This window comes from Scyliorhinus canicula, chromosome 11 (genome assembly GCF_902713615.1).
Source record: "Scyliorhinus canicula chromosome 11, sScyCan1.1, whole genome shotgun sequence".
In the NCBI taxonomy this organism is placed as follows: domain Eukaryota; kingdom Metazoa; phylum Chordata; class Chondrichthyes; order Carcharhiniformes; family Scyliorhinidae; genus Scyliorhinus; species Scyliorhinus canicula.
In genome coordinates, this window is record NC_052156.1 from 161,988,553 (window position 1) to 162,004,493 (window position 15,941).

The window sequence follows — 15,941 nt, forward strand, 5'->3', positions numbered from 1 at the left end:
TTGTGGTATTTTTTCTCTTAATCCATATATAATTGTACAACTATATAAATGTAAAATATTTAGGACAGAGGGCAAGAGAAACATGTTTTCACAGAACGTTGTCAGACTGGAAGAATTGCGAATTCACCATATTAAAATTTAAGGATTTAAATAAGGTTGAAGACAAAGGGGCTAAAGATGTATGGGATTGGGGGAGGGGTGGGTGGAGGTCACATGATATTAGAACAAATGCTTCAATGACGGGTAAACACCAATGCGTCTATACTTCTTGTCGCTTATGCCGAGTTTAAGTCAGAAAACAAAGAATAATGACTGATTCTAAGGCTTAGCAAATACAACAACATCTGACTTTATTTGTACTTGCACATTTTGTATTTATCCAAAATGAACTACAGGAAAATGGAGATGACAAAGATTATGGCCAAGACATGATCGATGATGAAACAGGAAGCGATGGAACAAGCTCTGAACAGCGTGATGATCAAACCGACACATCCTTTGAGATGCCCGATGTCAAACCAAAACGATTAAGAAGACTGCGATCAGCTTCAGAACTACCCAGCCCTCATGTAGTAGACAGGGCAAAGCGAAAAAGAAGGGCGGGAACATCATCACTTTCTGAGGATGACAAATATGATTCTCTTAAATGCTCAGCACCAAAGGTAAATTGTATGATGTGTTCTTAAGTGGTTATTTTGAGTTTTAAAATTGTATTTATACTTTAACGTAATAAAATGTCCCAACCTGCTTCACAGGAGCATTATCAAACGCAATTTGGCACTGAGCCACATGAGATATTAAGGCATATAACCAAAAGCTGAGTGAATTTTAAGGGGCATCTTAAAAGAATCATAGAATTGACAGTCAGAAGGAGGCCATTTAGCCCATCGAGTCTTCACTGGCCCTTGGAAAGAGCACGCTACGTAAGCCACGCTTCCATCCTATCCCAGTAGTCCCACCCAACCTTTTGGAGACTAAGGGGCAGTTTATCATGGCCAAGCCACCTGCCCTGCACATCTTTGGGCTGTGGGAGGAAACCGGAGCACCAGGAGGAAACCCACGCAGACACTGGGAGAACGTGCAGACTTCACACAGACAGTCACCCAATGCAGGATTGAACCCGGGTCCCTGGAGCTGTGAAGCAGCAGTGCTAACCACTGTGCTACCGCAGGAGGAAAATGAACGAGAGAGATGGAGAGATTAAGGAATGGAATTCAGGGTGTATGGCCTTGACAGGAGAACGCACAGTCGCCAATGGTAGAGTGACAAATATTGTGGATGGAGGAGTGCAAATATCTTGGATGGTAGTGTAGCTGGACAAGGTCTACATAAAGATGAGGTGATGGAGGGATTTGAAAACAAAAGAGCAATTTTTAAAATTGCAGTAAAACTGAAAATGCTGGAAACATTCAGCAGGTTAGGCAGCATCTGTATCGTGAGATAAACAAAGTTAATATTTCAGGTCTGTGATCTTGTAAAACTGAGCTGGTGCTTAACCAGGAGCCAATGCAAGGGGCGATGAGTCAATGGATTTTGGCACAAGTTTGGATACAGGCAGCAGTGTTTTAGCTGACTTCAAGTTTACAGAGTAGAGCGTGAGAGGCCAGTAAGGAATGCTGTGAATAGTCAAAACTAGAAGCAGCAAAGGATTGGATGAGGGTTTCAGCAGATGAACTGAGGCAGGAGTAAAGTCGGACAAGGTTAGAGATCAGGGGCGGGATTCTTCGACCCCCCCAGCCGGGTTGGAGAATCGTCAATCCTGTCCCTGCCGTGTCCCGAATTCTCCGCCCCCAGAGATTCGGCGGGGGCGGGAATCGCGCCGGTTGGCGCCCCCCCCCCCCCCTCGGCGATTCTCCGGCCCGCGATGGGCTGAAGTCCCGCCGCTGTCAACCCTCTCCCGCCGGCGTGGATAAAACCACCTACCTTACCGACGGGAGCAGGCGGCACGGGCGGGCTCCGGGGTCCTCGCGCGGGGCGATCGGACCCCGCAGTGTGCCCCCACGGTGGCCTGCCCACGATCGGGGCCCACCAATCTTCACCGTGACGGAGGCGGAAGTGACCCCTGCGCATGCGCGGGGATGACGTCAGCAGACGCTGACGCTACGGCGCATGCACGGACTTATGCCGGCCAGCGAAGTCCTTTCGGCCCCGGCTGGCGTGGTGCCAAAGGCCGTCCACGCCAGCCGGCAGAGCGCCAACCACTCCGGCGTGGGCCTAGCCCCTCAAGGTGAGGGCTTGGCCCCTAAAGATGCGAAGACTTCCGCATCTTTGGGGCGGCCCGACGCCGGAGTGGTTCACGACACTCCACCCCGGGGTCCCGCCGGGTAGGGGAGAAATCCCAGCCCAGGTCATTACTGGAATGAAGGAGTTGTCTTGAGAGGAAAGGTTGAGCAGGTTGGGCCTCATTGGAAATTAGAAGAATGAGCACTAATTTTATTAAAAATATAAGAATTTGAGGGATTTGACAGGGGATATGCTGAGAGAATGTTTCCCTTCCTGGAGGAATCTAGAACTAGGGGACACAGTTTAAAAATAAGAGGTCTCCCGTATAAGACCGAGATGAGAAGTAATTTCCCCTCTGAGGGATGTTAGTCTTTGGAATTAATTGGGAGATGCTTCATTGAATGTACTCGAGACTGAATTGACGGATGTTTGATCCACAAGGGAGTCTAGGCTTATGTGGAGGGTAGAGTTAAGGGCACAGTCAGATCAGTCATCATATTTAATGGATGAACCAGCTCATTGGGCCAAAATACCAGCTGCTTGATCAATTGGAGTAGGCGGTGGTCTTAGTGGATATGTGGTTGGAAACATGCCAGAGTTAAATGTGGCATCAAGATTTCAAATAGTATTTTGAGCCTCGGACAGTTACCAGGCTGAGGAATGGAATTGGTGGCTAGGGAGTAGGGAGCATGGTTTGAGGGGGAACCGGAGACAATGGCTTCAATCTTCCGAATACTTACTTGGAGGAAATGTTTGCACTTTAGTTACTGAAATTGGGTGAAGCAGTTTGACAGTTTAAAGACAGTTGGGAGGCCAAGGTGGTAATTGAGTTGGGCGTCATCAGCAGCTAGGTGGGAACTGCCAATTCAGTAGATTTTTAAAGCATTAAAGTTAACCTAACAATATGTAAGGAAATGTCAAATTGGATCAGCTGGCCACTTTGCACTTCACTGAATTTAACCCAATTTTACTTTCCAAAATGGAGATAAGATCATTTGTGATGTAAAATGATCCGTCGATCGAATCCCATCAGTTCTCTGCTGGGCAGGTTATAATTATCCCCAGTGTGATTTCAACAAATCTAACATTTATTGGCAATTTCATGCAGCATGGCTTTTCTGTTCATAGCTCTGCTTTGTTGACATTTATATTTGTTTAAAGGTTTACCAGTTAAGTTGATTTTTCGATGAAGTCCAGTGCAGACTGGGTATGCAATTAAGAATATTTTTCTGAGATAATGCTCCTAGCACAGGTTTAGTTTTATATAGAGACCCGATTTATGGGGATGGAACCATAAATTAAGTTGGTTACCAAGTAAGGGGACACATATTCTGAGAGATATTTAAACCCGCCATTAGCCTTTGCCAAGATTAGAGAGTAAGAAATGACTGCCGCTCCTCCCATTCCTTTTATTTTGTATTGTAATGAACCCTCTTTTTGGCAGGATCTTATTGCACTGTTAATGCAATGTTAATTAATTTTAATTTTAATTAATGTTAATACACTGTTAATGTTACCTGCTGGAAATGCAAGTTATGAGAAGACATCAAATAAAGATCACTGATTTTATGCATTTAATACTTTACTATAACCTGAACCTGAAAATCCAAACTCTTAGCTATGATAAAGGCGTCCTTTACATGTTTTAGTGTAGCAATTGTAAAGTGAAATGGTTAATTTCCACAAAATTAAACATAAAAATGCATTAATTATTTTACAAACACTTGAAGTCTTAATGTCCAGTTAAATTGCTACAAATTAAACCTGCTCATTAGTTCTGTTGTATCAAAATATTATGCTGCTCTTATGATTAATCAAAATGCTGTATGCAGCACTGCATTATTATAAATTTCTCCCCTCTTAAGTTAAGCCATAATGGTGTATAGTTCCACAGATACTACCAGTCTCTTGTATATGTTGCCATTACATGTGAGTTTAGCTAGTGAATGTTGGTAAATTATTTACTTTGGGAGAAAGGAAAATGAGAGCTGAGCTTGACCCACAGTTCTCACCTGAGTCACATTTCTGCCGTCGAAGCAGGAATCCCCAAATATTAATCAGGAGCAGATGGCCTTGGTGATTTCCATCCCCTTTCTCAATCTCTGCAGCAACTGTAGTGCCCCACCACTGCTCAACTGAGATTAGCTACCTCCCTAATTTGTTAGACAACAAATTCAAGCTGGGGCTTCCTGCAACTGTATAACTCAGCAGTGCATTTATACCTATTGAAGTTATTGCATCTTTAATCATTTTATGTGTTAGTTTTAGAAAAAAACACTAGCTACGTGTAGGCCCTTATTTTTCTTTTGATGATTTTAGATGATAAAAGATTTCAAAAAGAAAGATATTGTCTGAAAAGAATAAATAAATATAAATATTTGAATATAAGTTATTTCAGCCCAGTAATCAATTTGTTGTTTTTGTATCTCCTGCAGGAAATTAGACAAAGTGAAGAAGATAAACTTGTTCTGGAAAATAATCCCTTGGAATGGTCAGTGGCTGAAGTTGTTAGATTTATTAAGTCCACAGACTGTGCACCTCTTGCAAAAATATTTCAGGAACAGGTAATTTTACAAATGGATACCTATCAAACTTTTAAGGACAGTTACTTCAATATTACTGTGTATTTAAATAATTTAGCACATCTTGATGCTCCTCCCAGTGTATAATAAAACAAATCCTTTGTTTATAAGTTTATAATGGGGGGGGGGGGGAAATCAAGAGACAACCATCAATTTTTGTTGTAATTCTGCCATCTCGATATTAGGAAAGATGCCACTATATTTTCCTGTTTTTGCTGAAATTTGTTTTGTAGGAATAATGTCCCGAAAGGAATAAGGCAACCTGTGTGATTTTTAGTCCACCATGATAACTAACTTCCAGCAAGTGTGTTAAAGTCAATCTGTCTTTTAGCATTGAACATACCAAGCAGATAAAATGGTTCAACTTATTGGTACTTAAATTTAAAAGACCCCAGAAGGGGTAAAGAAGGAGGTAACTTGATTGTAAATTATTTGCTGATATGACCAGGGAATTAATTTTGCATGAGAATACTTTTTGTGTATAATGAACGCCTCCGAGATCAGCTGGTCTATATTGTGAATTGAATCATAAAATCAATTGAAATGAATCCTTTGGAGTGTAAAGCATTCCAAATGTTTGAAAGCAACAACTTTCCTGTAATGTAGAGGAAGTTATGATTGCTTCATTATTATAAAGGCGCACTTTCACAGACTTCATTATTGAGCACAAAAAATATTTATTAATAAGAATTGTCCAGCAGTTGCATGACTGTAGCTAGCTTCATACAGTGATTCCCTGCTTAGAGTCCCAATTGGTCCCTCAAGCTGGGTGATCTTTTCTGCTCTGTTGTCCTTAAAGGGACAATCACCACATCCGTCCCTTTTAACTCCTTTACACAAACTTCATTAATTAAATAACTCAGTCCTAAATCCCAACTAAACATTATATACATGCATTGGGCAATTACAAATAGTCTTTGAAGATTTTTTCTGTTTATTCTGGAGCAACTTAATTCTGTGGTCTGAGATGCTTCCAGCGGATCGACATTAACTGGAACTGCAATAACGGGTACCTCTTCTGGCACAGGCAGTTCATCACTACTTCCTTCCACAGAGACATCAGTTATGTCTACAACAGGTCGATTAGATACTTGTTCAAAAACATTTCTTGGTGGCAACACTGACTGCTGGAGCATCTCTCTACCCCTAAAGTGGTCCATGTGTTTACGAACGATCCATCCCTCCATGTCTACTTGGTATGACAGGGGTCTGGTCTGAGACATCTTGCATGAAGGTGTTCCGTGTAAGCTTGCTGTTGACTTGAGTTCTGTCCTAGACTGTTCTCTGACCATGTGACTGCATCCATCACTTTGTGGGCAATGCCACTTTCCAAGCCCAGGTTGACTCTTGTTCTGCCAAGCCCCTTACATTAAAATACATGGAGGCACATATCATCCTAATACAACACTGTTTGGACAGTACTTTCATAATCTTGGTCTGTCACATGTGAGAGAATGGCCGTGGTACTCTGTTCCTGGTACTTTGGACATGTGATAAATTTCTTATCTTTCCAGCATTTCAATTGAGCATCTTATTCATCGAACATTTTATCATATTGGTTCTTGTGCTTTTCTATTAGTGACCATTTCAGCAATCTTGTTCGTGCTCGCAATCTACGTTTCTGTCTCATTTGCTGAGTCCGCTGTAAATTTCAGTGCTTTTACCTCTTCAGTTAATTTCTCATTGTCAAGCTTCCCTTCTTCAAGCTCTTGCTCTTACGATTCTGTTCCTCACTGGACTTGTTCTTATATTCTAGTTGCTTTTTGATGGAGTTCAGCTTATTCTACATTTGTCTCATCAATTTCTCCTTAACTTAATTTTCTAAATTTTTACAACTTTTAAAAAGTTTGCTGTCAGTCATTTTATCTTGTTGTTTTAATGTCTTCTCTCGCGCTTTAATTATTTTTTTCTGATTTCTCTTTACATTCAGTAGTACCTAGTTTTTTCTGAGATCTTTGATTTCTGTGTTTTTTCCAAGGGAATTCACGTTCTTAATGGACACATCCATTTCACAAATGTAACCTTCAGTTCTACTTGTCTTAACACGGAGCGGCACAATGGTTAGCACTGTTGCCTCACAATGCCAGGGACCCGGGTTTGATTTCGAACTCGGGTGACTGTCTGTCTGTGTGGAGTTTGCACATTCTCTCCGTGTCTACGTGGATTTCCTCCGGGTGCTCCGGTTTCCTCCCACAATCCAAAGATGTGCAGGTTAGGTGGATTGGCCAGGCTAAATTGCCCTTTAGTGTGCAACGGTTAGTTGGGGTTACAGGGACTTGGCGGGGATTGGGTCCGTGTAGGGTGGTTTTACGAATGATTGGTGCAGACTCGATGGGCCAAATGACCTCCTTCTCCACTGTAGGAATTCTACCTTCAGGCAAACCCTTTTGGGTTCATTGATGGTCAGGTCTGTCACTGATAAAATGTTAACTTATTTCCATTCTGCAATTTTCTTGTTTCCCCTCTTTCTGGGGTCTTTCATTAACTCCTCTTTCTTGGGTCTTTGTTGCTTATGGATTTTTTTTTTTAAGTTGCCCCCTTTCTGGGGTCTGTTTTTTGTCCTCTTTCTGGTGGGTTATTCTAGTGCCTCCCTTCTGTGATCTCCATTGCCTCTTCTCTGAGGGCTTCCATTGCCTCTTCTCTGAGGGCTTCCATTGCCTTTTTCTTTTAGGCCTTTGTTGCTTATGGTCCTTTTTTTGAAAGTCACCTTTTTAATGGGTCTTCTTTAATTTTCCTGTCCTTAGCCATTTTTTCCTTCTTGTGGTTGCCGTGTAAAGAGCATTGCTATTTTGAATGTATGACCTTTTTAAGGGTATTACTTCTTTAATGCTTAGTAATCATTTTTCCCCACACAGGCTGTAGTTGCTCAGATAGAGTTGGCTTCTGTACTTTGCAATATCGCTGCAGGTGCAGAGTGTTCTGAGTTGTTTCTTATTTTATTCTTAAAGCTGCAGCACTGCTTTCTAGTGCCAGCTGTGTTTTCTTTAAGCTTTGGAGCTTTTTTAACTGCAGGAATTCCTTGCTCTTCATCCAGTTTCCTTTATTTTAAAGGTTGAGAACTTCTCTGCTTGAGCAGCTCACTTTGACCAACATTTTGTGCTGTGTGCATTTCTTGAAAAAAACACTTTGCAGCATCTCTTTGTTTTTTTTACTTAAGTTCTACTTTTTTTAAACTTAAAGCCACAGCTCTTGCTTCATTTCTCTTGTTTTTTCTCTATACATTCCTTTCTAACTTTTGAGTCTACCGGCCAATTCAGTTTCTTCTGCGCCTGCCCCTCAGCTTCCCAATACGCTGAGCAACCCGGACCACCTACTAATCTACAGTGTAAATAGAGGTACATTTCTGCATCTCGCTCACCCTTCTTGGGGATTCTGACTCGTGCGGGGTGGGGGTCTTTCCGTGTTCTCTCCATTGCTCACCCATCTTGCAACTGTCCATATTTCCTCATTATACATTACTCATGGTCTGGCAATATCTCAAATGGGTATTTGCCCAAAGAGATATTTTATCCTCGTTGCCAGATGTAATAATACACTTTCACAGACTTCAATAATGAACACAAAAATGATTCATTGTTAAGAATTGTTCAACAGCCGCATGGTTGCAGCTAGCTCCCCACATGTCTTAATGATGAAGAGGATTCCACCCCCTTGGGTGATTTCCCCATTCAAGTCCCAATGGGTCATCCAAGCCAGGTGATCCTTTTACGCAGTGTTGCCCTTAAAGGTACAATCACCGCAATTATGTTATGATAACCTTCACTTATCCTTATACAAGATAACAGATTACACAGAAGTATTGACCTGCTTTATTCATAACCATGGAATACTGATCAGGTTTTGGTTTTAAATTCCATGCTTGTTATTTCTGCTCACTTGCATTGTGTTTTCAACAAAACTTGCCTGAAATTGGTGACGGCGATGCAAAAGAACGAGGGGTTTAACCGTGAATTGCATTTTGTGCAACTTCCACATATCTGTGATCTTTTGCGCATGTTTAAAGAAAAATAGGGCTTGAAGCAGATCCTAGGTGAATATTTTCCGGCCAGAGTTGAACTGCACTTATTTGCGTTCAGGAGCGCTAATGAGGACGTGATGCGCCATCCTTAGCCATGCAAATTCATGCATGGGGAGGATTGCAAGGGATTCCCGGGATTCTCACTATTGGGCACTATTTTGAACGGGCGGCCCGATAGCGAGGACCTGGGGCTGGTCACTCCTGCCCTTCAACATCGCAATTCAACCCCACCAATTGCGCACTTCCATACTCAGGCCACCAGATCAGGATTTCTGGGGTCCCTCCTCCAAGCCACCCTTGAGACCCCTTAAATAAAGGGACCATCCCCTGCAGAGACCCCAAAAACAAAAGGTCTCCACTCCCGCTCCCCCCCCACAGAGACCCCCTAAATAAAGGGATCCTCGCCAGAGACCCCCTAAATAAAGGGATCCCCGCCAGAGACACCCTAAATAAAGGGACCCCCCAGACACCCCTAAATAAAGGCCCCCCCCAGAGACCCTCTAAATAAAGGGATCCCCACCAGAGACCCCTTAAATAAAGGGATCCCCCCAGAGACCCCCTAAATAAAGGGATCCCCCCAGAGACCCCCTAAATAAAGGGATCCCCCCAGAGACCCCCTAAATAAAGGGACCCCCAGACACCCCTAAATAAAGGCCCCCCCAGAGACCCTCTAAATAAAGGGATCCCCACCAGAGACCCCTTAAATAAAAGGTCCCCCCGTGCAGACTCCCTGAATAAAATGAATCGACCCCACCCCCTGTCAGAAAGCTCCCCAGAAGAGAGACCCTTGTCTGGAAACTACAGAGGTCCCGACAGAGGCAGTGAAAAAAACTACTGCATTAACAATTTGCATCGGGATTGGTGAACACACCCCAAGTCCTCTTTTGCATTCATGCCTCACGTGGGAAATGTACATCATGAAATCGTAAATTGTAATTTTACGTTTGAAAGTCATGGGCTGACGATGTGCAATGGCATGCTCTAGAATTTAGAATTGTTTTAATATCATAACGTGCATTCACTCTATTGAAAATGCTGAGCTGGCCATTATTTGAAGCACTATAGCTTGCTTTGCCTGGTCTCCAAATCTACAGTACAAATGATGCAGCAATAAGCTGCACGCACTCATTACACAGAGCAGTGATTCATTCCAATAATAAGAACATTTTTCTCCTTAATAATTAAGATATTATAATCAGTGGATAATTATGTCTAATAATTATACATTCACCAAGTATTTATATAAACTTCTGTGAATTAATTTTAACACTCAGTGATGTTTTTTGTAAATAATAAAGATTTTCTCACCAATTACACACCCTTCTCAGTCAATTTGCACATTTCTTATAGAAACTGACATATTCCATGGGTGTAGCACCGACTACATTATTAGAATCTTGCATTCATCTAGAAGTAGTCTCAACAGGACTTAACATTTAGATTAAATCATGTTTGAACATGCAGTTTATTATAGAGTACAGAAATGTAATTATAGAGATTATTCGCATTGTTTCTCTAATGTTTCTTTGTAGTTCTAAGAAATTGGATTAATTTTCAAGTGTTTATAATTACAAACATGTCATGGTTAAGGTACAGACCGCTGTTGTGTTTTTATTCCACGTCGAGGTTTTGTTTTTGACTTCTTTGACAGGAGTGCAATTTTCACGTGTTGCTATCTGGCCTGATTTGGGGAAACAAGGTCATGTACAGTTATGCTTCATGAAACATTTGCTAATTTAATTCACACGCATCAAGTAAAAAAAGCAAGCTTTGTCTATTTGGTAATCCCCTGTGTACATGATTTGTTTTTACATTTATTACAGTTTTCTGTGGTAATGTGAACTCTTGAATTCTGTGTTTACGGTGGGATTCTGTTGGGGGCATTTCTGTTTGTCAGGCAAGAATTTACTACAAAATGATTTTTCTCCACAACATTTTGTAGTGGTGTTACGATGGAATAAGCACTGTTTCTTCAGCAGAGGTATGGATGTTCCAAGTTTTTGTAGAAATTTTCAGGCGGTCCATCACGGGGCGGAGAATCGCCGGGGGTGCTGCTGCCAGCGGCCGCCGACCGGCCCGGCGCCGGAGAGTTCGGCGTCAGGGAGGCGAGGCAGGATTCGTACCGCCGCCCCCCCCCCCCTGGGCGATTCTCCGACCCAGCAGGCGGTCGGAGAATCCTGCCCCATAGTCTTACATTGGATGTGGGCATCATTGGCATGGCCAGCATTTGATACTCATCCCTAATTGCCTTTTGAACTGAGTGGCTTACTAGGTCATTTCAAAGAGCAGTTAAGAGTCAACCACATTGCTATGGGTCTGGCGTTAAATGTAAGACAAACCAGGTAAGGACGGCAAATTTCCTTCACATTAGTGAACCAGATGGGTTTTTATGACAATCGATGATAGTTTTGTTACTGAATTCAAACCAGCTGCTGTGGTGGGATTTGCACTCGGTTCCCAAGAACATTAGGCTGGCCTCTGGATTATTAGTTAAACAGAGTAATGATGTCGAGATGCCGGCGTTGGACTGGGGTGAGCACAGTAAGAAGTCTAACAACACCAGGTTAAAGTCCAACAGGTTTGTTTCAAGTTGCAAGTCAGGATGCTATATGACTTGGAGGGGAACATGCATGCATCTACTGCCCTTGTCCTTTTAGATGATAGAGGTCACGGATTTAGAAGGGGCTATCTAAGGAATCTTGGTGAGTTGCTGCAATGCATCTTGTAGATGGTATACACTGCTGCCATTGTTCATTGATGGTGGAGGGAGTTGAAGATGGTGAATGGGATGCCAATCAAGCAGGTTGTTTTGTCTTGAATAGTATCGAGCTTCTTGAGTGTTGTTGGAGCTGCTCTCATCCAGGTAACTGGATGAGTATTCCATCACACTCCTGTCTTGAACCTTGTAGATGGTGGACAGGTTTTGGGGAGTCAGGAGGTCAGACACCTGCGCACAATTCCCAGCCTCTGACCTCTTCTAGTCATAGTGTTCATATGGATGATCCAGTACAGTTTCTGGTCATTGGTAACCCCCAGGATGTTGATAATGGAGGGAAGGTCATTGATGAAGCAGTTGAAGATGGTTAGGCCTGGGACACTTCCCGGAGGAATTTCTGTAGTGATGTCCTGGGACTGAGATGACTTCAATCAGTAGAGTTTTCCCCCGATTCACATTGACTTCCGTTTTGCTAGGGCTCCTTGATGTCATATTCGATCAAATGCTGTCTTGTTGTCAATGACAGTCACTCTCACTTCATCTTTGGAGTTCAGCTCTTCTGTCCATGTTTTGCCAAAGGTTGTAATAAGATCAGGAGCTGAGTAGCCCTGGCGGATACAAACTGACCATCAGTGAGCAGGTTATTGCTGAGTAAGTCTAACTTGATAGCACCATCAACAACTTTCCATCACTTGGCTGATAATCGGGTAGCGTGATTAGGCGGGTAGAGTGATTAGGCGGGTTTTTATGTCCTGCTTTTTATGGACAGGACATATCTGGACAATTTTCATCATTGCCGGATAGGTGCCAATATTATAGTTGTGCGGAAACAGATTGGCTCAGGACATGGCTCGTTCTGGAGCACAAGTCTTCAGAACTATTGCTAAAATGTTGTTGGGGCTCATAGTTTCTGCAATATCCAATGTCTCCAGGCGTTTCTTGTTGTCATTTGCAGCAAATAAAATTGGCTGAAGACTGGCATCTGTGATGCTGGGGATCTCTGGAGGAGACCGAGATGGATCATCCACTCGGCATTTTTGATTGAAGATTGTTGCAAATGCTTCAGCCTTGTCTGTTGCATGGATGTTCTGGGGCATCCAGGGTGGTTTGGGGGTTGTGCCACAGGGAGTCCACAACTCAGTGGGGGCTCACTTGGTTCCCCTATGCCGACTTCCGCCTGGGCGACTGCCCCCTCCCCAAGCCAGATTCAGTGCCTGCCACTCCGCAGTGGTGAAGGGCCGCACCTTTGACAGCTGCCTTCCCCTGTGAGGGAGGGGGCGTACCAGAAACACACAGTGTCAGACAGTCTGACACGGGCAGCACAGGGGGTAGGCAGGGCCTTTGTCAACAGGGTACCGGCCGTGACGGGCGGTATGGGTGTTGTATTGTGGTGCAGGGTGTGGTGTGAGCAGACTGCCAGTGGGTGGGGTTTGAACACCCTCTGGGTGGGCGAGGTTACGGGTGTGTGGTGCCAGGGGCACAGTGCTGGCTAAGGAGATCGTACAGCTTCATGCAACACTGCTGGCTGGTCCTTGCGGTGGGGCCCACAATGCTCACAGCCTCTGCCACCTGTGCCCAGCCCAGTGTACAACAGCAGGTGGCAGCCTTCTTCCCACCCTGGGGAACAGGGTGCCCCGCCTCTCCTCCACATCATCCAGCAGGGTCTCGAGCTCTGCATCTGCGAACCACGGTGCTGCTCTTAGGCTGCCATCTTATCGGCTGGAACGAGTGTGTGTGGGAAGTGGAGAGCTTTTATGTGGTTGCAGCTTGTCAGTCTCTCTAGTGCCAATCCCAACACCAGCAAACCGGACATTGTTTTTCATTGGAATTACTCTCGTTCGACATGTGCCAGTGCTAGCCCATGAACAGATCCTGAATTGCTCGGTACCGGCGCCGCATCTGTGGTCATAGAACGCATTCAGTCCCGGCGTCCGCATTTAGTCTCTGAAATGGAAAATCCAACCCAGAAACTAGTCCGTTAAATCACACCCCATATCTAAACTTGTTGAAAATAAAATTAAGGCGATCTACTCCACATCTGTGGGGTTGGCTAAATGTGGTTGGTGAGTGACTACACCTTTGTTACACTGAGATCTTGAAGATTATGCGCAGCCTATTGAATGCAAAAAACACTAATTAAAAGAAGCTTAATAACTCTGAAGCTAAAGACTAATATTTTCCAGTAAACTTAATTCTGGAGGGAAAAAAAGGATTCGAAAGAGAACTGCAGAGGTTTTCTAAATCAGCCTTATGGTTTTATTTGAACACAGCAGGCATTTGTACTATTTGGACAGCCCAGATAAAATAAATTAATAGATCTAATGGTCATTAAACAGATCTTAATAGTACTCATGGGGAGAGCTATATAACATCCTGGATCAGGTCAGTATCAAAGCACTTCACTTCTACTGTAACAGAATCTTTGATTTTTGCTCTCATCAATTGAATGTTGTCAGTATAAGTCAGGGTTATCAGTCAGTCTCATCTACACTTTTCCTATATTTAGGATTGATTTGTGACCAGTCGCACACATCAAATGGATCTCTGAGAGATTTGCTGATAATTTACACGTCATGAATACCTAAAGAGGAGCAGGAATATTATTTAGTGTTGTGTATTTTGTTCATTGAGTGGCATATCTTCTACTTTTGGTGAAAGAAGATTTAATTTGGCAGCAAATTAAATTTACCTTAGTCTATTGTTTCCCAAAGCATAGCTGAAGAGCACAATGCACAATAGAAAATTAATCAGTGCTCTCAAATATTTCCAAGATCCCAACACAAAGTCTTGGACAATGGGACACTTAACTACTAATGCTGCGGAGGAATCACTCGTTGAAAGACTGAAACTTTGAGGAAGGTTGAGAAGGACCAGTTTCTAAACAGAGGTCCAAGCTACAGAAACACTCTTCATTTGCATGCAGATTAACATATCACTGAGCCAGTTTACTGATCAGAGAATACTGTGACATGCTGTTATTGAATGGTTAATAGACATGATGCTGGCATTTGGTCCAGGTAGTTTAACGGAGCCCAACTTGTGAGTTATCTCGCACAGATAACTGAGCATCAGTAATTGTCTGCTTTGCATTCCCACAGAGACCAAATGCTCAGAGCTGTTGCCTCTGCAGTGATAGGCTTTGCACATAATCATCTCCTATGAATACTCGTACTGCTCTGTGGGCTTTGAGAACTAAATTCCAATACATTGTCATGGTAAACTCTTTGTGGAAACATTGATACGTGAGGAAGTGACTCCATGGTCTTAGAGATGTCCAAAGGATGTCATGAATGTACGTAGGGAGTAGTACAGGCTCATTACCCACATGAGTGCAAATGGGTTTTGTCAGCGTGAAATTAATTACAGCTTGTATTTAATAGTAAAACATCCCATGGTGCTTCTCAGAAATCTTCACAAATAGCATTTGACCACGAGGGTTACCAGGGCAGATACAGCTTGGTCGAAAAGGATAGGTTTTAATCTCGCTCAAATAAGAATAAAACACCTTTAAAAAAAAAAAAAAAAATTGTGCTCAAAGTAGCTAAATTGTGCTCAAAGTAGCTGTATCACAGGCATTGATGCATCATCTGTAGCCAGAGGTATCATTCCTCCTCTATCTTTCTTACATGTGCTTTGTAAGCCATTTAATTTCTTTCCTCATCTCTTAGAGGAAGGCCTATAACAAAATGGTATGTCACTTGCTTTCATCATAGCCACTCGATAAATATAAAACACACTTCTTGATGCATTTCTTCGAGGAGAAAAAAAATGTCAGTTGACCAAAATGATGCCAAACCATACCGAGTTTTGAATTTAAAAAATAAGCAGATAGAAAAAATAGTCATCACATGCATTATAATATTACATAACTCCATTCCGGAGCTCAATAGAAGAAGTGGGCAATTAGCACCTAACATTTATGCATAAATAGTTACTTGGGTTGTCCTCCTGGTCTTTACACTTCATTTATTTTACATAGATTCATAGAAGATAGGAGCAGGAAGAGGCCTTTTGGCCCTTCGAGCCTGCTGCGCCATTCATCACGATCATGGCTGATCATCCAACTCAATAGCCTAATCCTGCTTTCTCCCCATTGCCTTGGAATCCCATTCTCCCCAAGCGCTATATCCAGCCGCCTCTTTCTTTATTAAAGTCCAAACTGAAACTGAAGACTGTCAATGGCAACATGTAACATATGTTGGTTATTTCAACCTAACTTCTGTTAATCCAATCCCAAGCCAGTTGAAGTATGAAACTAGATACTATTAATTTACAGGTTTATTCACAGAATGGTTTAGTCAGTAGGAAGCAGAAATATATAATGCTGCAATGTCACAGCAACCTCTCTTTATACTCTTTTGTAAGGCAAATGAACAAATATAAACTTATTAACTAATTGAAT

The 15,941-nt window shown here is 42.7% G+C and overlaps 1 protein-coding gene across 4 annotated transcripts in view; it reads left to right on the top strand.

Annotated features, from left to right (window-relative positions):
* Window positions 1-15,941, top strand: part of sfmbt2 (Scm like with four mbt domains 2) — a 192,212-nt gene that overhangs the window by 165,226 nt on the left and 11,045 nt on the right. For all 4 annotated transcript variants that reach the window (XM_038811888.1, XM_038811889.1, XM_038811890.1 and 1 more), the window contains exons 19-20: window positions 396-662; window positions 4,659-4,787. In XM_038811888.1, the coding sequence (XP_038667816.1) occupies window positions 396-662; window positions 4,659-4,787 (396 nt within the window). The remainder of the gene's footprint in view (window positions 1-395; window positions 663-4,658; window positions 4,788-15,941) is intronic.